This window comes from Onychostoma macrolepis, chromosome 05 (assembly GCF_012432095.1).
Source record: "Onychostoma macrolepis isolate SWU-2019 chromosome 05, ASM1243209v1, whole genome shotgun sequence".
Lineage (NCBI taxonomy): Eukaryota > Metazoa > Chordata > Actinopteri > Cypriniformes > Cyprinidae > Onychostoma > Onychostoma macrolepis.
In genome coordinates this window covers 29160269-29186975 of record NC_081159.1, presented here as the reverse complement: position 1 = coordinate 29186975, position 26707 = coordinate 29160269, and the positions used below count along the sequence as shown (strand labels likewise).

The 26707-nt window shown below is 37.6% G+C and overlaps 2 protein-coding genes across 2 annotated transcripts; one reads left to right on the top strand and one right to left on the bottom strand.

Annotated features, from left to right (window-relative positions):
• The first annotated feature begins 7397 nt into the window (after positions 1-7397).
• On the top strand, positions 7398-8170 carry pmchl (pro-melanin-concentrating hormone, like). Its single transcript, XM_058777036.1, has one exon. The coding sequence runs from the start codon at positions 7676-7678 to the stop codon at positions 8159-8161; it is 486 nt and encodes a 161-aa protein (XP_058633019.1). The 5' UTR covers positions 7398-7675; the 3' UTR covers positions 8162-8170.
• Positions 8171-22139: 13969 nt separating this feature from the next.
• On the bottom strand, positions 22140-25544 carry ccnb1 (cyclin B1). Its single transcript, XM_058774457.1, has 9 exons — positions 25396-25544; positions 24804-24944; positions 24623-24721; positions 23548-23730; positions 23298-23456; positions 22985-23221; positions 22762-22902; positions 22571-22681; positions 22140-22457 (listed from the first exon to the last, which is right to left on the bottom strand). The coding sequence occupies exons 1-9, from the start codon at positions 25414-25416 to the stop codon at positions 22356-22358; spliced, it is 1194 nt and encodes a 397-aa protein (XP_058630440.1). The 5' UTR covers positions 25417-25544; the 3' UTR covers positions 22140-22355.
• Between the last annotated feature and the right edge of the window lie 1163 nt (positions 25545-26707).

Genomic DNA, 26707 nt, shown 5'->3' with positions numbered 1-26707 from the left:
CAAAATTTTCTTCATCCACAAAAACATGATTTTAAGTATGACTGTTTTGTTTACTTTTGTACGTTGTATGTTGAGTCCACACCTTGTGTCCAATGTAAAATGTAGCCTATGCCCTGAACAAAAACCCGTTGGGTTTCTATCAATGGGAATGTGCATTTTACTGTGAATATGCCTCCTTTTTGATTTTAGAGTCTCTGGATTCCACCGATGAAGGTTACACAAACATTATTGAGCAAACTGGAAAAACTGAAACTTGGAAAAGTATTTTATTACTTCACTAAACCACTGTGGTACCTTCTCAGGGAGAGCATTACTATGTAAATTACTATGGACTGTATTTACAACAGTATTTTTACAATTTCATGGTTTCTGAAATGTCAGAATTGACACATTTATTATTGTGATATCAATAAACATGGTCCCTAAGCCAGCCGATACAGTAAAATATTAGGAGCTATCAAAACACATACTTATAAACATTATAACTTTAGAATTTTTTCTTTCACCCTTAAAGGACACGGCTGTGTATTTCCTCTTCAGATATAATCAGAAAGTGAATAAAATGTGAACGTAAAAGAATGAGTTTGCTCATTTCCATCCGCATTGGCTTTTAGCAAACTGCTGCACACGGATCTCAGGAACATAATAGAATTTTTGGCTGTTGATATGCGCTATTCATCACACGAAGAAGGGAGCTCTATTATTTACCTAGCTGGAATAACACTTCAGCTCGGACGACAGTGCTGCCTGTTTCTTTGTGTTAGCAAAGTTCTGCTGCTGTGGGCTGAGTGGTGGCTCAGGTTATGTGAGAAGCACTGTCTCCTCTCAAAGTGAGGCTAAGTTGCCTTTCCTCCGGCCCCTGAGCCAGGGTCTTGTGTTTTGCTTGGCAGCTACTGATATAGTCAGCTGGTGTGCACATTTCAGAGCAGAGTCTACGACCTCGGAGACTCTTTTCTCTGGTTGGGACGGTGAGGTGTGGCGGTAAGACTGTTAACGGGCCGATTCTATAGCACACAAACACCTTCAGCTGCGGTCTATGAGTGCTCAGGGTGCCAGGGAAAGCAAAGAGTGAGAAGAATTTGGTTGAATCCTAAAAACTGGCTGTGTTTTAGTTTAAGAAATATTCTCCATGCGAGCATTTAGCATGTGTTGTAATATTACTGTGGTGGAGGCAAACACAACAAGTGCGGCTAGTGACACAAATATTACAGACAATTAAAATCACATACATTACAATCGTTAACATGAGCTAATCTGATCTCTAAACAGATTGCAGAGCCCTGCTCCAGTTATGTTCACCGGAGGGAGGGTTACAGTCCAGCTGGATATAGACAAACAGAGCATGGTTAAAATTCTTCAACTGTTCCATCCTCAATTTATAGTTGTAGAAACAGCTCTGTTATGAGCATATGGCCTGCAGCTGTCCTCAAATAACCAAAAACCAACCCACAAACACCTGCCCAGGACACACACATGAGAGAAGCACTCTTTTAAACATACTGAGAACTGTTTTGACAACAGTAACCATAACATGCCTTGATACACAGGGGCCAGTACCTGTAAACCTCCACAACTAACAAATCTATTTGACAAATAAGCCATTTGAACTAGATTATTACATTTTCAGAAGAAAATGTGAATAGTGTTTGTCCCTGCAAAACGTAAATGGCTGATGCAGTGTTAAGGTGTTTCTTATTCGGACCTTATTTTAAAAATGTATTTATATTTGAAATTATTATAATTGCTTGTTATTTTATTTTAAAGTGATTTTCACATTAAAACATATTTGGAAGCTATCTAAAAGAAAATCTTGAAAGCAATGTGAACTATGCAACTGTTTAATATAAACAATGTTTTATATATATATATATATATATATATCTTTGATTGGTTATATGTACAATATGCCTGTGTAAAAAAAATGATGTTCTAAACAATGTGTCTTCAAAGGGTCAAGGACAGATATAAAGTTACAATATTTATCGGAAGTATATGGTTGCTCGGTTGTTCTAGGAGGTTCCTAGGATCCAGGCAAAAAAGTAAGTATATTTACGTGCACACTATGTATTTGAATTTTAGGATGGTAGTATTATCTCAAATTGAACGTTGTTTTTTTTTTTTTTCTCATAAAGAAACATTCACTGTTTATTTAGTCCTCCACGTCCGCTGCGTTCTCAAAACTCCGGCCGTTTGATAATACCTAGAATATCAAAATCGACTGCGGGCGGCAGATCCTATTCCTATTTAGCACCCAAACTCTGGAACAGTCTACCTAACACTGTTCGGGAGGCAGACACACTCTGTCAGTTTAAATCTAGATTAAAGACCCATCTCTTTAGCCTGGCTTACACATAACACACTAATACGCTTCTAGTATTCAAATCCGTTAAAGTTGTTAGGCTGCATTAATTAGATCAACCGAACCGAACACTCCCCATAACACACGATGTACTCGTTACATCGTAAGTTGAATGGCATCTACGCTAATATTTGTCTGTTTCTTTCCTAGTCTGTTTCTCAGTCCGTATCCGATCAGATGGTGGATCAGCACCAAGAGATGATGTCTACAGCCCTGATCGTCAGCGGAGACCAGGACACCCAGATGACCCTCAGAGACATATCCCCAGATATATCAACCAAAAATAACTAAAATATAATAAAATACCTAACTACATAATACTACTATTGTTAGAAATTGCAACAAATTAAAATAGAAATATAAACTTTTGAACTGCGGGTTTCGTCTGGTCAGAGGAGAACTGACCCCCGACTGAGCCTGGTTTCTCCCAAGGTTTTTTTCTCCATTCTGTCACAGATCGGTTCCTTGCCGCTGTCGCCTCTGGCTTGCTCAGTTGGGGACACTTAATTTCTAGCGATTATCGCCGATTTGATTGCACAGATACTATTTAAACTAAACTGAGCTAGACAATGACATCTCTGAATTCAATAATGAAATGCCTTTAACTGAAATTGAAAATTGAGTGTTTAATCTTATCATTATACATTACTGACACTCTATCCTCCAATTTGATACTGTTAAGTGCTTTGACACAATCTGTATTGTAAAAGCGCTATATAAATAAAGGTGACTTGACTTGACTTAACTGTTTTCCATGTGAAGGAAACCATGTTTTAATTGATCTTAGAATGATGTTTGTAAACACACTACTTGCACAACTCGGTACAAAATGACAGAATAATGCAAAATGTGATGCAGGTGAGATTTCTTCTCCGTAAGCTTCACAATTTGAGATATGCACTACAATGCACTAGTGAGACAGCTTCAGTGCATTAGAAATAATCTCATGAAACAGAAAAATAATAGAGAGTTTGAGGCCAGTGAAAACCTCATCTTCAGAAAATTTTTCCATTTCTTCAAGTAAATGAAAGCTATATCATAGTGCTGTTGTTTTGTTTCTCTCTATATTGGTGCAAGTTATCTGTCATCATGATTCGGTTCCACATTCTCACTGATTTTTCCATCAACAGTCAAGGGAAGACCCATCGTGTTTATCTGCTTCCTGCTTCCTTTTCCTTTCTCTTCATAATTAGAGTTCACATTGAGCCTCATAGAGCATGTAGTAAGATTTGTTTGTCAAGCTAAATCAAGTGTTAATGGACAGGGACATTTTAGAGGAGATGACTGTGAGGGTTTTCACTCAGGATTTTCCCCAAACAATCCCCATGGCTCAATCAACATCTGCCAGTATAACTTTAATCAGACTTGCCATTGAGTTCTGGGTAACCCAGTCAGGATCTTAAGTCATTTAAAATAATGGTTGTACAAAACTGTGCCCAAACATCAGATCTGTGCACAAACTATTCACACACAGCTCTTAAAATAATGCTTCTTAATAGCATAAAGAATTAAGATAAGATTAAGTAAACGGTCTGAAAGTAAATGTTACATGATTAAAAATATGTTCAGTAAAGATGTTACAAACATGTTCAATAAATAGTTTTTTTAAACATCCTGAAGAAAATGTGAGTAATAGTTTTGCTTGTGCAAAACCTGGTGTTAAGGTGATGTGGGTGGTTGCCAGGTGAACAGCACATTCCAAATCCTTCTCTGACTGCAGCAGTGGAGAAAGGTTTGCTACATTTTGATTGGATTGTGGTGAACTAACACAAACAAATGGTCAAAATGCCATAAAATAAGGATGCTAGGACAATGGCCAGACACCTTTTAGAGGGCAAGAAGACCACTGTTGTCAAGCAGGACAGGATTTCTCATTTGGTCCACATGCCGTTTCTGCCTTTCACCCATCAAGAGAATAATTCCTAAGGTTTTGGCCTGTGACCGCAATTAAAATTCCTTAGAACCTCAGGATGCAGCAGCATTGGATGAAACAAAGCGAGGCCACAGTGATTCATTCAAATCCATACTAACTATGCATTGAAACTGATGCAAACTACAACAGATTTCATACTTATTCAGTGAAATAGGCATTCTCGGTGGCAGCTATGTGTAGTATAACATCTTACACAAAATGGCTGTTATCGGACAAATGAATGCATTTATACCAATTTGATCTTTTTACATCATGATTGGAGTTTATGCATTCAGAACATCGCCAAAGGTATTCTGGTAGTGGTTTGGTAAGTGAGTAATGCCAAACTTTCAGGACACTTTTCTAACTGTGTGTTTTGGACTATGCAAATGAGTTCCACACTCTGATGCCAGCAGTCAATCACAGAACTGAAATGGAAAAGTGCCAAACTGTAATCTCCTCCTCACCAGAAAGGGATATGTACCATTTCAACAGACACTTCTTGTTCTGAGTCTCCAGTCTATGTGGTGAGAGAGAGTAACGAGACAAGAGGTCTTCACGGGACCAGCCAGATCCCAAGGAACTAGGAAGCCGAGGGTACAGGTTTGTGTCCATATTTTTAAAAAGTCACCCAGGTCAAGGTCAGATCCCAATCTATTACTTTGGGTCCCAAGTCTTTTTAACATAGTGTGCGATACCCAAGTCGGTCCGAGAAAACCCAGCTGTGATCAGAGTTAATCATCTGCGTGTTCCCGATTTTAGGACCCTTTGGTCCTAAGTGAGATCAGCATCCCACAGCGCTTTAAATTCAAGACTGTTGAAAATGATTTCTGCTTCTTTCCTCACTGCATTGTTACCCATACACAATCAGTGGAAGAAGGCTTGGAACAGGTGTTGGAGCTCAATCGGAATCCATTTAAAGAGCTCAAGATTTTAAAGCGCAGATGACATAAACTGCAGCACTTGCTTAAAACAAATAGATTGTTATTGTGTGGATGTGAATATAGACATCATATAGTTTTCATTATTGTTATTGTTCTTGGTGTAAATGGCCCTTAAAATATCATGCACATATCAAGCAAAAAGAGTAGTAGTGTCCCAAATGACACACTATGCACTTAAACTATACCTTATATTACATAACATAGTTTTAAATGGTTATATTGTCATCAGAGTCTGAGAGCACCTCTCCTTCCGCAATAAAAGCTACACAAAGTGTTCAATATTGCATGTTAATTTAACCTTTTTTCAGCTAAATAAGTGCATCATTCAGGTGTTTAAACGTAAGAGTTATCACGTTAATTGCACTGTAGTTATACTACAAAATTGCATACAACGTATGCAAATGTAGATGCTCAAAGTGTCTTTTTACAAGTTTTTCTTCAAGAGAATGTGTTTCCTGCATCTTGAACAACCAGTAAGTAATATCTCCTCACAGTACATCTGCACAATCAATCAACTCTACTATGAATTTTTCTCTATTTATTTTGAGTGAGAAAGTACATTTCGTCATATTGCCATGTACAGAAACACCCTTTGGGAGAGGAAATGTGGTGGCAAGGAGTCCAGCCTTGTTCAAAATCCCCCAAAACAAGAGGAAAGGACATTTAGAGCCCACAGACCATCTAGTAGTAAAATCCACCCACCTTGTTCCTAATGCTCACCAGATGAGCTTGTTTGCATATTACTAAAGCAGTTTAGAATACTTTCAGGTCTTTTGTTTGAAACCAGCCTTTCTTATCCCAACTGTGATTACACTATTCCCATGGTTCCAAGCCTCATTATTGTTTCACAGTTGCTCTCTTTGCTCACCTCAGTGGAAATGACTGTTTGGTAGATAATCAAACGATACACTGCGGACAAACTACAGAGAAGGGAAATTATGCAGGAACAGTACAGTGGTTCACTTTAAATTGACCTTTAATGTTTATGCAGTATATGAATCATCATGTATTTCATACATTTTATTATTGGGGAGGGCGATGTATATTGGGAAGATATGAATCATCATACATTTCATTACTGGGGTGGGCAATGGAAGAATAATTAATTGGCCACTAAATTATACATTTAGATGTTCTCTTGTGTTGTAGGATGTTCTGTAAATATCACTTGTTAGTTTCTGTAGTCCTTGATATGAAAGATTTGCCTTAAAAATGCATATTTATTATTTTGCAGTCTTTCATCTTCTCAACGAGATGAGCCCAAGACTTTGCACAGTTGAATAATCTCTTACTTTAGATTCTCTTGTTCTGTTAGATGTCCTATTAGAGGCCTTGCTTCCAATTATTTTTGACATTTCTGCTTTCACAGTACAATGTGACATGGCCTTTGATTATAGAAAATGACTAAGCCAGTCAAAGGGCCAGAAGAAGGTCTTCTGTCTTAAAAAGCAAAGTTGAATTCAACTGACACAAAAAAAGGCGATTATCCTATTGAGAACAATTTTGAGACTACTGTGTTTTTAAATGAGGAATTTAAATATAGAAGTCTTAAAAATCCTTTGGGAAAAATCAGAAGATAGAAGAAAGAAAGACTGGGTACATTAGACACGGAAGATTAAATTCTGAAGATTAAAGAAAGAGTTATCAAAATCTAAAACTGCTCTTTTTGGATATTGTTTTTTTGTTTTTTTAAACATATTTTTTTAGGTGGTGATGTAAACATTAATCTTACTCCTAAGAATGAAAATGTTTAAAAGAAAAATATTTCCACCCCATGGTCATGTTGTTTAGTAGGTGGTAAAAACTTTAGTTATTGTATGTACCAGAATACTAGAATACAACAACCAAGGTATTACAAATCACCTTCTTTGCCATGTTAAATGTTTTCAATGAACAGCCAGTGTGGTTCATTCAGTGAGTTTATTCAGAGTACAATGAATGTTCTCTGTATCATACAGCATTTACTAGCAGGAGCCCCATTCAGGCTGCACTAACATGATGCTTGATACAAATTGAAACACCTGCAACATTGTCAAGAATCAGCAGCACTTTTCCAAATTAAATAATACAACCTCCTGCTGGGTGTTGATCTTTATTTTGAGCTACTAGAGCTAGAGCCTCTTTTGATGACTTTTTCATGTGATTCTAATGAGAAAACAGTTATTATTGACTTGGACTCTTCAACAGGTCTGTAATCCTCTCATATTGTTTCAAAGTGTGAGGATTCTGGAATTACATCCCCTCTTACGATACCCACTCAGTGGAACCCTGCAGTCTGTGTGCTGAACACAAGCCACGTTGCAGGAAATCTTAATCAACTTTCCACCAAACAAAACACTTGAGCTCTGTCAGTGGTCTCATCTGGTTCTCAATGAGGTTTTGTGTTTTTGTTAATAGCCATATACTCATGAGAAACCAAGACAATGGTGAATCTAAGGATAACGTGGCACATTGCAGACTATGGCCGGTAGGCCTATAAAAATGGACCAAGGTACCACCATCATCAGACCAGCTTGCAAGACATCACAGGAGACAGCAACTGAACCACTGAAGAAACACTCAGGATCAAGAATGAAGCTTTCCGTTGGTACCGTCCTCATCACTGTTGCACTTTTGTCCGAGTGCTACTTCAGAACCGCTGCCACCCCCATGACCAAAGCTGAAGACATGGAGCCAGATCTCCAAAGCTTGAGCGAGAGCTTGGAGGAGAACTCTCTGAGATCTGGACCAGGCAACTCCAGGATCATCGTGGTGACCGACTCCAATCTGCTGAGGACCCTAACATCTCTGAACAGAGGACTCCCTCATCTCAGTCTCCCCGAGAGCCTTCTCAGCACAGAGCGCAGAGATGTCGGAACAGACCTGAGCCCGAGCATCGCCATCATCAAAAGGGACACCATGAGGTGCATGGTGGGAAGAGTGTATCGGCCATGCTGGGAGGTGTAGGTCTTCTGGGACGACGGAAAGAATGCAGTCAGATTCGCCTTCTCTAATCTAGTGTTGCTTGTAAAGAGGATGTAAAACTTGATGCTATTTAATTATGCTGATGCCATTAAATGCTGAAAAGATTATTCTACTAAGGTCTTATCTGTTCTCGTCTGTTCTAATTTAACATTTTCCTTTTTCATACTTCTCTTTCATTTGTGTTGCATTTGAATATGGGATCTGAGGGTGTCGTGATCAATGCTTATACCATAATTTTTTTTACTAGGTAAGTGATTGTTTTTAGCATTAAGTATTTTTTTTTTCCAAATTAAAATATTTTCTACAATGTTAGCTTATAATGCAGAGAGTACTACAAGTCATATGTATGCTGAATTACCATAGTTCATAGTTATTATCATAGTTTAAAAGATCAATATTTTGTCTTGCCATATTCATTAACCTTAGTCAGTTTTACTCAGACTTAAATGGCATCTAATTTTAGCTGATGGGAAAGTGTAAAATGAAACCAAACATTTTATATTTTATCGTAGACAAGTATCAACATATAACAAAAACTGTAGTTGATTTGAAAACAAGCTCCTGAAATAATAACATCATATTAAGTACTCTATTGTAAAACGGCATTTTGAATTCTTTATGCTTCAGCGAATAATTTACAAAGACCACTTTCATAGGATTAGCAGTTTGGGAAACGGACAGATGTATAGTCATTGTTAAGTGTGTTGTTTACAGGAAAAGCGTGACACATTTGACTATTACATAGTTAAATTAATTTATCCATTATAATATTATGACAGATTCATCTCATCAATCTCAATCTCAAGCAGATTAAAGGCTGACATGATTGACTTTGATTTTATTTTATGAAACAATTACATTTTCCATCTTGTTTTTGGTATCACTGATGAAAAAAAAAAAAAAAAAAAGTCCATTTCCATCACTAATACACTGTGGTTCTGAGTAAACACCGTGGCCAGGCATTTTTAAAGCAATACTTTGTTTGGCTCAACCAATAGTGAGGGTCTGGGGGCAGGACTCCCCCTGTTATTCAGAACAATGAAGGATGAGGAGAGTTAGATTTTTCATTGTATGAATCTTTTAACAAAATTAATGGACAGAATTCCAAATTGTAGTCAATGATGTGTGAATGAAAACTCTCTGTGAGTACACATTTTGCCATGCAACAAAAGGGAAATCAACCTTTGTCTGTGGCCTTCTACATCATTTTGTCGTTATAAGGAATCTATTATCCTTTTTGGCAGCATTTGTTCAGACTTTCCCTTCCTTCACACACTCTTGGCTAACCGCTTTAACCTTATGGCTTTGATTAGAGCCACACTTCTGTACATCCAATTACTTTTCCTACAGCCCTCACAACTATTTAGCTGATTTGTGACCCGTTTAATCTGTGCTTCCTGTCTCCTGTCATTGGTTAGCGGTCAAACACAACAGTGGAGGTGACGAATATATTTTTTTCACCTGATTAATAACACATGGGGCATATCATGGGGGAGGTGATGTTTATTATAAGATAACAACAAGAAAGGCACATTAATTAAGAAGAAAAAGAAGAAGAAGAAGAACCACTATTAGTTATTCTGTTGTTGTTGCTCTCAGCCAATAAAATGTGGTTTCACTTTTCCTAGATGAAGATTGTCAACATCCCACACTAGACATTGGAGGGCAGAAAGTGCTCTTTGTTTTAAAAGGAGTAGGCTATAGACCCTTTGCATTGCTGTCTCTCAGTTTTAAAGAATGGAAAAATGTAAACAATTCCATTTTGAGTCTGAAAGGGTTCATGTGTGTAGTAGGAACAAATGATAACCCTTTGTTTAAAATATTCTCTTCAGACTCAGACAAGATATGATCAGTGAGGTTTAAAATTAAATTCTTCTCTGTCCATGTCCTGGTGATCCTTTTATTTACATTTTTCCTTTTTTTATTATTGTCTAAAATCAAAACTCAGTCCAACCATGCTAGTTGGATATTTACATGTGACCATATAAAGCACATTTTTACATTAACTCTCAAAACTTGTTTTTGCATTGAAACAAATAGGCTACAGAACATTTTAATTGTGCATGACCTTCAATCTGAGGGGGTATACTGAGAGAGGAATTAACCTTCTGCATCTTTCTAATTAAAATCTGCCATGATCAGACGAGAGTGACCCTTATCTGCATGTTGTGCTAAAATGCTAATCCTGTCAAATGCAGACGGTAAAAGAGACGACAGGCAACCTTAAATGGAGGTTCAGTATGCTGACTGAGAAAGAGAAAACACAACATTTCTGTCATACATATTTTGTTCAATAAAAATAGATCCAAAATAATGAGTGGAGGATGATAATGGAAATTCTTACACTGAGAATGCCAATGAACAGTTATTTACAGAGCATTGTTCAATGAAGAGAAAGAGGCATTTTTTCATAATAATTTCAAATTTCAAAATAAAATTTGCACCTCATTGTTCATCTGTTGAATGTATTGTTCACTTTGAAATTCATTGTACCTGTGAAAGATATTGCTGCTTACTTATAAGGCCTAAACGTTTTAGCTTCTCTGTGTTTAACAGATCTTTTATCATGCTACAACCCGTTCTTTAAGGTTGCAAAAGTCTACTATAAAGGAGGAACATTTTTACATTTGGCTCCTAGACTCCTAAACTGAAATATCCTTCCAAATAATGTTCGTGGATCAGACACTCTCTCCCAGTTTAAATCTAGATTAAAGACATCTCTTTAGCCAATCATTTACATTTCATAACTAGGGATTTCCCCATCAGCTGACTAATCATTAATTGACGAGAAGGCTTAGTCGACCAAATACAGTGGGGCAAAAAAGTATTTAGTCAGCCACCAATTGTGCAAGTTCTCCCACTTAAAAAGATGAGAGAGGCCTGTAATTTTCATCATAGGTATACCTCAACTATGAGAGACAAAATGAGAAAAAAAAAAAATCCAGAAAATCACATTTTAGGATTTTTAAAGAATTTATTTGCAAATTATGGTGGAAAATAAGTATTTGGTCAATAACAAAATTTCATCTCAATACTTTGTTATATACCCTTTGTTGGCAATGACAGAGGTCAAACGTTTTCTGTAAGTCTTCACAAGGTTTTCACACACTGTTGCTGGTATTTTGGCTCATTCCTGCATGCAGATCTCCTCTAGAGCAGTAATGTTTTGGGGCTGTCGCTGGGCAACACGGACTCCAAAGATTTTCGATGGGGTTGAGATCTGGAGACTGGCTAGGCGACTCCAGGACCTTGAAATGCTTCTTACGAAGCCACTCGCCGTTGCCGGGTGGTGTGTTTGGGATCATTGTCATGCTGAAAGACCCAGCCACGTTTCATCTTCAATGCCCTTGCTGATGGAAGGAGGTTTTCACTCAAAATCTCACGATACATGGCCCCATTCATTCTTTCGTTTACGGATCAGTCGTCCTGGTCCCTTTGCAGAAAAACAGCCCCAAAGCATGATGTTTCCACCCCATGCTTCACAGTAGGTATGGTGTTCTTTGGATGCAACTCAGCATTCTTTCTCCTCCAAACACGACAAGTTGAGTTTTTACCAAAAGTTCTATTTTGGTTTCATCTGACATTCTCCCAATCCTCTTCTGGATCATCCAAATGCTCTCTAGCAAACTTCAGGCGGGCGGACATGTACTGGCTTAAGCAGGGGACACGTCTGGCACTGCAGGATTTGAGTCCCCGCAGTGTGTTACTGATGGTAGCCTTTGTTACTTTGGTCCCAGCTCTCTGCAGGTCATTCACTAGGTCCCCCGTGTGGTTCTGGGATTTTTGCTCACAGTTCTTGTGATCATTTTGACCCCACGGGTGAGATCTTGCGTGGAGCCCCAGATCGAGGAGATTATCAGTGGTCTTGTATGTCTTCCATTTTCTAATAATTGCTCCCACAGTTGATTTCTTCACACCAAGCTGCTTACCTATTGCAGATTCAGTCTTCCCAGCCTGGTGCAGGTCTACAATTTTGTTTCTGGTGTCCTTTGACAGCTCTTTGGTCTTGGCCATGGTGGAGTTTGGAGTTGGACTGTTTGAGGTTGTGGACAGGTGTCTTTTATACTGATAACAAGTTCAAACAGATGCCATTAATACAGGTAACGAGTGGAGGACAGAGGAGCCTCTTAAAGAAGAAGTTACAGGTCTGTGAGAGCCAGAAATCTTGCTTGTTTGTGGGTGATCAAATACTTATTTTACCAAGGAATTTACCAATTAATTCTTTAAAAATCCTACAATGTGATTTTCTTTTTTTTTTTTTTTCTTATTTTGTCTCTCATAGTTGAGGTATACCTATGATGAAAATTACAGGCCTCTCTCATCTTTTTAAGTGGGAGAACTTGCACAATTGGTGGCTGACTAAATACTTTTTTGCCCCACTGTATATGTCAAAGAAGAACATGCGAATGTTGTTTTAATTGAATATTACGACACAAGTTTAGTATGAAGCTTTGTTTACAAAAGAAATGTAAACAAGTAACCATGAGCCCTTAAATTTAAACCATATGTCCACCATGTATTTTGTTTTGCAATCTGGTTACCCTATTTTCCATGAATTTAACAATATGAGTTATTCCACTGAACAGGAATCACCCCCTTTTGTTCACTTTTAATTATATGTTTGCATACCACAGTATTAAAGCAGAAAACGCTGTAGGACAGATACCTTTTTGCAAATTCTATTGAGCTTCTGCTTCTTATATGGTAAGACACGTCAACTTTATTTGTGTGTCCCACGGCCCTGTGAAAGTGCAGAGCACTAAATATGATGGCACATTAAATTAATATCATTAACCTGTGAGACAGCTAAAGATTACACCAGCTCTAGTTTGTATCTAGCCTAGCAGGTGAATAATAATATGTCCAAACTCATAGAATTTTGAATGACAATATAGACTATTGATATTGATATATTTTGCAGTAAAAAAAAAAAAAAAAAAAAAAATCTGGGGCCCCAAAACTTACTCCTGTAAAATCGAGCCCTGGATTCTACCAACATTTTTGTGTAGTGGATATTATTATGTATATTAGTGTTTTATAAAGTAACCTTATATAGTAGCCAATAACTTTGAAACTTTGTCAAGCTACATATAATTCAAAGTAATTACAACAAGCTATTCATAGTTAGCCACACTAAAAGGTAACAAAAAGTAACAATATTGTTGCATTACAAAAGTTTCTGGTTGGTAGTAGGTGTTCCTTAGGCAGTTGGTCAGCGTCCGCACCGCCGTTGGATAACCCCAAATCCCATTACTGCTCACTTGCATAAAGTTAAACTCACACTTCCAGCAGTTGCTATTGCTCATGAAATTGACGACTCATGATTAATGTTCAGTATGTGTTCAAAATTAAATTCTCTCAGGATTTCTCTTGTTGAAGAAAAAAACGATATATATTGTGAGTTTAAAAGTAGATTAATGATTTGCAAGAATGCCAGAACAGCAAGAGTTTGTGTATGGAGATAACCTAAACACCAGTCCATGTAAAATGACTGAAAATGACTTAGGAAAAGACCCCACATTTTTTTTTTCCGAGTAATTATACCCTTTTTACAGTTTAAAAAATAAAATCTGACATCTGGAAACATTTTATTCTTCTGTTATTCGTCTGTCTCCTTGAAGGAAAATGTAGAGCTTTCTAGGAAAGCGATAATAAACAATTGTTAAAATCCGGCTAATGTTAAGTGAATACTAAGTACAAATGATTCTAATTGGGATGGCTGTGTGCCATACCAATAACTTTGGTATTCAACAGCTTAGAGCTGTGTTCAACAGAGGACTCCTGGAAACGCTCTGATATGCTGGCACTATAATGACCTATAATGACATTACAAACATATTCATTTATAATGACAAATAGTGCATAGCATTCGGTATAAATCCAAAAAACGATACATTTGAGATTGTATGCACTAAAATAAGCATTTTCTCTGTCTAAAATGAGTGGTTATATGTAACATTATCTTGATTTGTAATGTAATTGTACTAACACCATTGAAAACCCATTAAACAATATCTATACAGCTTCATTGGGCATATGGCGCCACATTATTGAGCAACAGCCTGCGATATCAGAAATATCCCGATTCTCTTCTAATAATTTTTAAATAACTCTTATTTTACTAACATTCCTTCTTAAATGTGTTTATAGCTGTGTTTATTCACAATACTGTAGACCAACCTCTACAGAAAATCATGTGTTGCATAAATGAAATCAACACTGTTTACAGCATGGCTGCTTAAGTTTCAACAGGCATTTCTAGGATTTGCTCTGCAGGTTAAAATTTTGCTCAATTAGACTGTATGAAAGACAATTCAACAGAAATGGTTACACTTTTAATAAACCACTGGAATAAACTCCATGTGGGATGCACATAAAATGAAACAACTCAAAAGGTTTTCCAGGGTTTCCCGGTGATTATAAAGAACAAGAACATGGATCACTGCTCAAGCCAATAATTTGGAGGTTCTGAGCTCTTAATATCTGCCTGGCGATCCAGGGGCCCTCTGATTCAGTGGCAAAAGCTCCTGGCAAAATATTAGTCTTTTCTATGTTGATTTTCCATGTCCAAGAAGAATACCTTCAGCTGACTTCCCAGAACTCTAAGCAGACTGACAGATACAATTCATTCAGCTCTGCTGCCGTTAACTGTTTACACCACCATCTGACAGTCTGACTATCTTGCAAGATCTGCTGAATGACAGTGTTCTTCGTGTCTTATATAATATTTTGTGCAACAGTATAGAATGATAGACTGATACAAATCATCAATAGAAGGTATCATTATGACGAATCAAATTTAATGATCTTGTAGAAAACATTATTATTGTTTAGATAAGTAAAAAGCAAATAATTTGTTACCAAAATATGTTTGGAAAGAGAGAGTCAATACAACCATACATTATCTTATACACAGGTTCAACAAATTAGAACCAGGACAAATCACAACAATTAATGAGGAGATTTGATAGAATAAGCTTGAAAATAAAAATCTGTAAAACAATTTTTACATTTAGGAAAATGTTAAAAAAAAACAGCCTGACAAGATATATTGTTTGTGATTGCAATATTGTTTATTAGAAATGAATTTCCTTTGTGTTGATTCATGTAGGAAATCTATAGCAGGCTTGGGGTCCTATAGATCAGCACCCCCACAGCAGCAGTATCAAGCATAACATCCCACGGGACAGTGTCTGGCTCCATGGGGTTGGGTGACATCATTAATGGAGGCCTGGGCAGAAGCACGGCTCCTGAATAATTTATGTGCTCTGCATTCAGCTCTGTTATAACCTGGCAGCATTGATGCAGGCAGGGACCTTCTCCCTAAGTGCATTAGGATCAGAATAGAGGAAACTAGCCTTTATTGACTGAATCCAATCAATAAGTGCTGCTGCTGATGTGTGCGTGAGGGGAAAACAAGACATTTTGGGAAATGAAGTCAAGGCTGGGGTATAACCGAATTGAATTAGCACCCATCCCTCAAATGTTTGACATGGTCATTTGAGTTTGGTGTATTATTTGAGCTGCTTTAATGAAATCACGCTGGTGTGAGTGACAGAAGCTCCTGCATCGGGTTACAAGGCATATATGTCTAAAATAAGACAATGGGGGTGTACAGAAACAAAATACAATGGAGAGGAAATTTGATTGTTTTATTATGGTGTCCATTTTGAGATGGGTGTTTTACAAACGAGAGAGATTTTCTTATGGCTCATAAGAATAAACTTTGAGATGTTGTGTCTTTCAGAAAATTAATTCATGAATTAAGGATTGCATCATTCATGCTGGCAGCTTTAGACAGAATATCCATTGATAAATAATGAATAGATCTTTTGTTTATGAAAGGTAGTAATTATTTTGAATCATGTCTGAAACAGCCAACGGCATCTCAAGACCAATTTGTACGTATTTTACGAGGTGGTTAATTCGTACGACCTCACTTGTATGAATTTTATTTTATTTTTTTACGATTTTTCTAGATCCCAGTGATGGGGAAGTTTAGGGACGGGGTTAAGTCAGGTTATTAGTACAAATTCATACAAATTGGGGAACTTCTAAATTACATATGATTTAGCAAAACAATCGTACAAATGTTTACGATTTTTGCTAAATCGAGTTTAAACCTCGTGTAAAACCTCGTAAAATATGTACGAATTGCCATGAGATCACGTTGGAAATAGCACATGACCCAGATGACAGCAAGGATCACCAAGTGACCCTGAGTAGTAATTGACTGTATGGAAGTATAAACAAAAAAACGCTTCTTTCTGAAGATTGATGAAAGTAATGAGATGTGTTAAGCAAATGAAAAAGAAAAAAACCAAACAAACAAACAACAGCTTTTCAACAATCACGACAATATCAGGCAGAATTGGTGAGAACTTTGTCATTATCACTAAATACTTTTTTTAATGTCCAAGAAGTGTGATGTTATGACATCATTATATCTCCTTATCATTAACTTAGCGGCAGTAAATGTTTCTTCACCATAAATGCAAAAGATGGGAAAATGTATTGTACATTTTGATCTAGAATATGATTTACCACATCTCAACTCACATTGAAGAAGAGGTGCCAGACATCTGTGTTTATATATAGGGATTGCAGCTAAATGATTCAAGCCATGATTCAACAATACATCCGTGATTGCACAACTCTTCGTGGGGTCATTGCAGAGTCAAAGTAGTCAATACAATGCCACCCATTTAGATCTATAAACTTTGCTCTCCTTCCCCCAAATGAAGGTTTTGGAACTGCTTACTCAGTTTTCATGTATACCTTTACAAAAACACATTGGTAAACCATAGTTAATCATGTACATTGCAGTGGTATTCTCTTGTGCATGACGCTAGGATGCTGCTATGCGGTTGATAAGGTGGTTATACGTGTTGCTATGCAGCTGCTTCTGGATGGTTGCTAGGTGATTACATACTGGTTCAAATCAAGAGCCCACCTTTCGCTCTCTTTTATCATCTGGCAAGTGAAAAAGTCTGATAAAAGCATACCTCAACAGTCTGCACAATAATAGGTATCTTTTATAGTGCATGACAAGTTACTCACACTGAATGTTCAAATCAAACAAATACCTGCTAATAAGTACTAACGTGTTAAATGAAAATTAAACTCTATGCAATAGATCCTGTCAGTTAGTACAGAAAATAGTTTAGACAAATACCTCAAACAACAGATGTCTTTGGGACAAGCATACAATGGAGTAGATTTATATACATAATACATAAATGAATGTTAAATTTAATATTAAAGTTCAGAATCAAACACTGAGGGGCCTTTTGCACAGTCATGATGCTTCTGAACACAGCAGTCTTAATGTCTGTTCACACCTGAAAGAAACCAAACACTGAGGCTTGGACACAAAAGAACACTTTATTCCCTTCATGTGCCATAGAACAGCACAGGTCTGTAAAGTTCAGGAAGAACATCGAGCTTTTACTTGAAAATCTATAAATTGTGAAAATGAATGCCTCGGTGTTTATTTATGCATGGGTTTCCAGGCTCTGAGAGACTGCGGCCCAGATGCCAGCTGTGCTCTTATTAGTGTCTCTCCGTCCACTCCACATGGTTGTGTCAGCACCTCATTCACATGGGTTCCTGAGGTCTGTTTATAGATTGAGAGAAAAGAGTAATCAATCTCACCTGGAGACTGCAGTTTTCTGTTCACTGAAAAAATATGGAATAACTTTTTTATTCCATATTTTTTATCTTGTTTTTCTGTAAAAAAAAAAACCCTCTAAGAATCATTTAAAAATGTCACAATTACGTTGAAATAAAGTCACAGTTTTGAAAAGCAAAGTTGTAATTTTGAGACATACAGTTAGGCCGAGAGATACAAATTCACAAAAAGACAAATTTATTTAAGAAGTAAATTGCATGATAATTTAAGTGATTTTATTAAGTGATAAATATAAATTTTTACATTTTATGACTTCCTCTAACTGTCCTCCAATTTGTGCACTAGCTTATACTTGGAACTCGATGCTTATACTGAATATTGTTACCTCTTATGATAAGTTGTTTGCATTGTTTCTAATTTATAAATCACTTTGTATAAAAACATTTGCTAAATGACAATGTGAGGTGTAACTCAATGTGGGATGATGGTTTACAATTACATAATCAAGGTGCAGTCTCTGGAAAGTGGATTTCATTACTTAGACATTTTAATTGAGATTCCAAATTGTCAGAGGTGCTAGCCTACATGAAGTGGGCTTGAATAAACACAATGAAAAGGAGTAAAATGTAATTATCAGCTGAACAAGACACCTAAAATGTAACCAAATTCTATTTATTTTCATATTAAACATTGCAACAGACATTTATCACTAAATTTAGAGGTCTTGAGTATGAAAAAATATATTAGTTAAAATATGTAATAATAATATTTATACCACTGGGTTTTTGAATGATTGATTCTGATTGGTTGACGGAAGTTCCAAGGTGTGTTCAATTGCTTTTCGGTAAACGCACAACTATGAAGTACTTCCAGGTCTGTTGACTACATTACAGCTAAACATCGTCCGGGCAAATTATTTTTGTTATATCAAAGTCCTTACAACAGCAAATGAACCAAAACCAACAAAGACAAGTGACCAAGCAAAGAAATATCATATGATAAAAATGTTTACCTTTTATTTCTTTCAGGTAACTGCATAGTCTGCATATCAATGGCTCAGGCCTCCATTACTCCCTCTAGAATTAGTAACGGAGGCTTGGGACACAAGAGCATTTTAATGACAAAAACCGGACAAATGTCTTGAAATATAAACAATGGTTTTGAGGTGTGGTAAGCATGGTATAAGCTGCACTTTGTGGCCACATCACGAGCTTGGGTGTGCATTTTTCAGCATAAAACGGATCATTTCTGTCCTTGACTATGATTGGTTGAGCCATGCTCAAAGCCGTTCTGCCATCAGAAATACATTGCTTGGTGGAAGAATAAAATATATATTTTACGTATATAATACATTTTTGTTGCTGTGTATATATATTATTATGGATTAGCCATTTTTACAAAAGCAATGAGTCCTGCAAAGACGTGGTTTCAAATGAAGGGGGCTCTGTGTCGTGTTAAATAACTCCCCTTAGCTTTTCTAAATTCACCGTAACCCATGACTTTGGGCTTTATTACTTTACTAATTCAATGGCCCGATTATTCCTTAAATATATATATTTTTTAAATCACAAGGTCAAAGGGTCAGGATATGACCTGAGTCAGACTCATCTGATCATAAATGCCATTGTGTTGGAGCGTGCACATAAACTGCCAGGCCATGTGTGACAAAAATATCAGTTTTATGGATTAATTAGGCTATATCCTTGTTTTATGATGGCATAATATTTATTAAGGATATGGTTAGAACTATGTTTCTTGGCAAAAGATCCATGACCAACAAGAAAGAAACACATCGTACTCTGCAATATTACTATTCACTGTTTCAAAAAAAAAAATTAAGTTTTAAAGAGTCTTTATTGGGCATTAACAATTATAAAGAACTGATTTCAGGGTCAAATCAATTTGTGAAGTATAGTGTGCTTGTGCGAATTTCCTTTATATGATAATTTTGCTTTGGAAACGTTATTGTGATAGTGTTATGCAGACAAACAACGGTGCACAATAAAACATCCATTTTAGTGTTGGAGCTAAATTGTTGAACTGCAGCCCTATGGCTCTTCTTTTCACAAGGAATCTGTCTTGTAAACTGATCTCACTGGCCAGTCATGACCTCAGCGTGCAAGAATGAGTTCTCAGCTCAGACCTGCATTTACCAGCGCAGCCTGCCAGAGAAACTGAGACTCATTATCACCGGTCCCTGAGGAGCACAACCACTGAGGGTGGAGCAAAGGAGATAAGCCCTTCCCTCTTAAAGAACGAAGCCTTATAGTCAATATGGGAAGTGGCAGCTGTGCATATCCTAGTGCCTGAATAGGGGAGATTTTGATGAGCTGCCATACAGTGTTTGCCATCAGTAATATTGTATCCAAGTACCTATGTGGTTTTGAGCCAAAAACCCAAGTCAACTAGCTGTATAAAGACAGCAGTCTTTACTTGAACGTTTTTGGAACAAGAGTATTTTTCATATATATAAGGTCAGAGCAGGTTTGTAAGGATTTGTAATACAATTCATTTATTACAATATCGTTTGGCCAAATTAATGGTTCGATTTATTTTGTGACATTTTACATTGCTGCTGCTGTCAATTACCACCAGTCTACAGTATGTTAAAACATACTTTTGTATAGCTTAATGCTATTGTATATAGGGCTGGGACGACAAATCGATGTAGATTCGATCCATGGATTGATTCTGCATCGATTTATTGTCCCAGCCCTATATCACACTGCACTTTTTAGATAGAGTTTTCAACAGCAGCTAAAAGTTTACTGGGAAAAATCAATATGCACATTTGTTTGTATAGTGCACATTTATTTTTGTTGCAACGTATTACACGCATAGATATTTATTAAAAATATTTGAAGCCTATATCTGATAGATTTTGACAATTGAATGGGTTATTTTGATGCTCACACAACGAAAGGCGGTTTAGAAGTTGAGAAGAGTATGACAATTTCAATGAGAATCGGCTCATCAGTTTTGATCAGCAAGCCATGTACATTTCATTATCGGGCAAATTGTACTTAATCTTTTGCTCACATGTGCCAAAACACATTACAGGCTTCTTCAATAAGAAATTCAAATCTGGTATGAATAACAGTTGTTCACAGATCTAACTGTGATGTTTCAAGGGACAAAATCTAATTTGAGAATTGAGCCAAAGCAACTGAGAAAACGATGCTTAAGCGGTTGGAAATGCAGCCAACCCAGAGAGACAGTCACCCTAAACTGGTCAGAAGTTTATATTTTCTGTGATGTTCATTAAGGTCTTGAATGAAACCGCTTCATAGCATAGTATAGCTTCTTATGGCTTCCAATGAATGACTTGATCATAGAATAAAATGTCCTTGGGGTCCGTCCATTCAGACTGACGCTGAATGTATGTACAGTACGAGGGGCTCACAATGTGTAGGTTGAATTAAATAGTTTTTAAACAGTACAATTAAACCGTAAAAAGACTTAAGCAATAAACGTTAAAAAGCAGTGATGTAAACGTGGTCACTCAATCATATAAAATTGTAAAGAGACCCTTGTTTACGTCTGAGAAAAGCGTCTCACATGATTAAAAGTGAACGGTCGCCCCCTACAGGCCAGTAGGTGCACTACGTCTCCGAAGAGCTCCCTTTAACTGTTAAAAACAGTCGAAATCATGGAATAGTTTTACGTTGTAAAACAGTTTGCACTTTCGGAGTACCTTGAAATTCTCTAGAACAAAAAGCGACAACTAAAATAGTCTGCCATATATGCTTGCAGACCCAAACAAGCTGTTGGATTTGGCTAATTGAAAGGAAGCAAGGCCCCAACAAGGGTCTCCTGATACAATAGAAAGGGCTATAAGATTCCTTGAAGGAAAATCAACATGCAAAAGACATGCATGCTGTTATTCCCAGGCAACAGTTTCTAAAATGTCATGCAAAAAAAAAAAAAAAAAAAAAGGCAGGCTCAAGAGAAAGTCCATGTGGATGATTGAATTACTATAATTTTGCATTAGAGAATGAAGTGTTACTAGTCTGGTACCCACCAAACAATAAACTCTGAAGCCAAATCCCACTCCCAATTTATATGGGAGTATGTAAAAATGAAGTGAGATGGGAATCATTACCCCAAGGGCAAATGCAGTGTTGCATAATGAATCTCAACTTCAAAAAAAGGAAAAAAAGAAAAGAAACATAGGACAGTTATAATCTCTTAAGATTAAATGATATTGCTGCAAAAGTGCTACTTCAGAAGTCCAGCCTGATTTCAATTTGGGACTTAATTTAAAAAAAAAAAAAACCTACAATTAACTTGCAAATCGAGTCGACTTAGTGACTACTATGAAAGACATGCTTAGGTTTTAAAAGTTTATTTGAAAAATCAAATGTACAAAGTTGCATAAACACTTTGAATCATCCATCAGTATTTAAAAAGGTCCTTTACTCAGAACATGGCAGTGCAGATGAAATCTGTAAAACAAGTGATAAAAGTCTCAACAGTAAAAGCATGCATAAGTTACAATTTTTACAAGGCAGCACATAGTGCTTAAGTCTCTTCAACAATCCCACACTATGAGATCTGCTTGGCCAGGTCCTTGATCAAGGATGACTTAAGTTGAGAAATTGAGGCAATTCTCATCTGCTTCTGACTGGAGTACTTGTTCTTCACAGCCTGGAGAAGCAAGCACAATCTTCAGTGGGGTCACATTAACAAGTCTCCTAGAAATAGCTACCTGAACCAAGCAGTCAAGCAGGCTGGCTTTGTGTCAGGCTGAATCCACTTACCAGATGCTTTGAAAGCCCCTCATTGACTCTCACAACATTTCTGGCAATATGCTGCATCACAGGAACCAGTGCATCTTCTGTGTAGCCCATATAATGCTGAAGAGTAGGGGTCTGCAAGTGTCAATAGGAATGGTCAGGAGGGGTGGGGGGAAAAAAAAGCCACACCCCACAAACACTGCCCAATAACTCACCCAGTCACCACAGTTGAAGACCTTCAGAGTAAGAGCATAAGCAGCGCTAGCCACCTGGGAGGGAGGAAAGTGGACCATATCATAGTCAACCATGGTGAGCTCCAGAAAGTACTTGGCCAGTGTATGATGCTCTGCGGTAACCTGCAAAACAACGGTATTAATGCCATGAGAACATGCAACTTAACAGAAGTGCTTCTAAAAATAGCCTGGTAAACTAGCTTACATCTCCAATCTTGGAGGCTCTCCTAAGGAACTGTAGAGGCAGAGGTTTCCCAAAACTGAAGTTGAGGGCTCTGAGGATTTTCATCTCCATCTCCCGGATCTGACCAGTAGTATAGGCACGGTCAGTCACAAAGGCAAAGTCTGCAATCTCTGGTGGGTACATCTCTTCATACTTTGAGGCAATGAACATGGCTGTTACACCAACAAGCTGGAGCTGCTTCTTTGGAACTGGATGATCCTGATTGAGGGACAAGTGGAGGCCATTTAGGAGTGCTCAAGACAACATGACAAACCAAAACAGGAAGGGGACTCACCTGAAGGAAGCGATCAATGATTGCAACAGTCATGTACATGGTCTCCTGAAGCAGCCTGAACTTAATTTGGACTTGTACAAGCCAGTCAATAAGAATTGCACGCATATTTCCTGTAACCTCCTTTCCGTCAAGATATTTCTGCTTAACAGCTTGCTCAGTCTACAAAAGGGGAGAACAAAATAAACCAACCTCAACACCTCGCCAAAAACAAGATAAGACAATCTGAAACTACAGCATATATTTTTCAAACCTCAAGTTGACGCAGATACAAATAGATGTCCTTGACGTATTCACTGCAAAGCATAGGATTATCATAGTCATCTGCATCCACATCCTTGATATCAAGCAGAACATCAGAGAACGCCTGACACAGATCATCCGAAGCACAGCCAGAGGTCTCCATGGGAACAGGAGAGGAGGGCTCGGACACAATCTGAAACAGAACACACAAGTGAAGCTTCATGCAAGGTAGAACTGGAAAACGAACTTAATTCAGGACAGGTTTACAAATTTAAACACTACAGCCACAAAACAGTGGGCACTGACCCCTGCTGGTTGATACTACAACTACACAGCAGGGAGCAAGTTTTCCTAAGGACCTACATTCAGAAGGAAGTTTCACAAAGCGAAAGTAGTTAATTCTAATATAGCAGACTTGCCAGTGACCGCTTACTTTTAGATTGGCATTTTGCCTTGTGCTGTATTGGAGTGAGACTGCACTTAAACCAGCAACTTCAGCCACGGTGGCAAGTGTAGAAGGCAGGGTTTAAAAACCTACACTCAATTTAAACCGAATGTGCACTAGCCCTACCCATTGAAATATGCTTGGGAACTGACATGACACCATTTACTATACAAGAAGGTCACAACCAGTCATAAGTAGCACGGGTATATTTGTAGCAGTAGCCAACAATACATTGTATGGGGCAAAGTTGACTTAAAATAAAAAGAAAATGTTCTATGAAGATCTTGTAAAGCTTCCTACTGCAAGTCAGTTTAATTTGACTAGTAATATGCGTTGCTAATGACTTCATTAGGACAACTTAAGGTGATTCTCATTTTGATTTCTGCACCCTCAGTTTACAGATTTTCAAATAGTTTACCCAAATATTGTCCCATCCTAACAAACCATACATCAATGGAAAGCTTATTTATTCAGCGTTCAGATGTACAAATCTCAATTTTTAAAAAGTTGACCCATATGACTGGTTTTGTGGTACAAGGTCACAAAGGAGGTTAGGTATTAGGGAAGCATCAGTGGATCCCTCCCTTCAGCGCAGTTTAGCAAGCTGCTCTTTCCCATAAGTACTTCATCTACTGCTCACCTGAACGTCATGTTGAACTTTAAGGGACTCCTTTTTGGGTTGTTGAACCACAGGTGCCTTCTCAGCCACAACCTCCACCTTGGGTGCAACCTTCACCTCCTGTTTAAAAAGGAGTACAACATGGGTTAGACAGAGACAGACAATTCAAATCCTCTTCCTAGAAAAGACAGAATGCTGTTACCTTCTTCCTCAAAGCCTGTCGTGTCTGGGGATTGTTGCCAATCTCCCCCAGCGCAGCCCGGGGTCTGAGTCCGGGCTTGTTGGCTACAGCTGCTTTTCCGGGCAGAGCGCTCTGGTTCTCGCTGCTGGCCAGGCGAGTGTTCTGCGAGAGGAGCACAAACCAATCTTGCATAAAGAGTAGGTTGGTTTAGCTAGTCACTTACATTCGCACTACATTTCGCCATTTAAGATTCAGCAGGACCAAGTTTGAATTATAAAGAACTCCATCTTGATCTCACACCTACTAGGTACACTAGGAGGGAAAGCATAGTAGCACAGACCAGTAACAAGCTAAACATGCCCTTTAAAAAAAAAAAAAGTACGCCCTTTAAGCGTCGTTTACGCAGAGCTTGCACAGTAAGTTTTCGAATATCATGTAATTTACTGAACTATTAACAAGTTAAAACACAGTAAGATAAGGACGTGCGAGGTAAGAGGCACATTTCCGGGATTACACCAATTAAAATCAACAAGAAAGAGTGAACTTCAGCTTCATGCAATAAATACATTGTGTCTAAACATAAATATCCTAAATCCTTCTAAAAACAACTTACCCTTGTGACACGGAGAGCCATTATTTATTTTTTTTTAGAAGCTTGCCGCTGCGACTCGATGAACAAACTGATTGATTGTACTCAAGCGAGCTCGATGTAACACTGATTCTACACTGTGGTTTAAATTGTCGCTCTTTCGAACGTGATTCGCTGGGTTCGAAAATCATTGAGATATGATTGGCTCAGTCGCAGCTGCTTTCAATGCGTTACCAGGACAACTAATGACCACGTGACGCCCAGGGGCGGGGATACCAGTCGAACATGTTCTTCTTGTAGTGTACTATAGTTTGTGTGCTTTCCACTGCCATCTTTTGATGCGGAGAGCGTGGTGGCTGCCTGCAACTTCGCTACCTAAATAATGTTACACGTTCACCCCACAAAATATGTTCCTAAATAATTTATATTTGTACAGTATTGCTTAAACTGAGTACAATGAGAACCCAATTTACACTCCTCTTATGTTTATAACTACTTGATACTTATTACTACTTACTCTTAAAAATTCTATGAAGAATATAATTATTTTGCTAATAAATATGTTAAGTGATTATACTATTTACTGCTACTGTTACTATAATTCAATGATACAATTTGCATGCACCTAAACAACTGCACATACCACTCTAATGCATTTATTAGCTTATACTGAAACACTTTATTGACAATAAGTGCTTCTGTTGATATGTTGTTGCACACTAGACATTGACATTTAGCTTTCTGACCAGTTCATTTGTCATGTATTCTTTTAATTCTCAGGGCCCTGTAAATGTGGCTGTCAAAACTATTTATGTTTGTATCATTGTAATATATTGTGGTGGTTTGAGACATGTATACAGTGTCTGAGTTTCCTTCATAAACTTCATTCATGCTATTAGAAAATTGTGATAATTATTAATGAATGATTACATATTCCCAGCCAACCCACATATCAGGACTAATGCCTTGGTTACAAAGACCTTGCATTTAAACACTACTCTAACAAAAAAAAAAAAAAAAAAATAAAATAAATGGGTATTATGGAAGGTTTTTGTTTCTTCTGTTACAATTGTCTAGGGCAGGGGTGTCAAACTCAGTTCCTGGAGGGCCGCAGCCCTGCAGAGTTTAGTTCCAACCCTGCTCCAACACACATACCATGTAGCTTTCAAATAAGCCTGAAGGATTTGATTAGCTGGATCAGGTGTGTTTAATTAGGGTTGCATCTAAACTCTGCAGGGCTCTGGCCCTCCAGGAACTAAGTTCAACACCCCTGGCCATAACACGAAATGTGCGCTCACTCCCAAAATTGTATCAAACAAAGAGTAGATTTATTAAC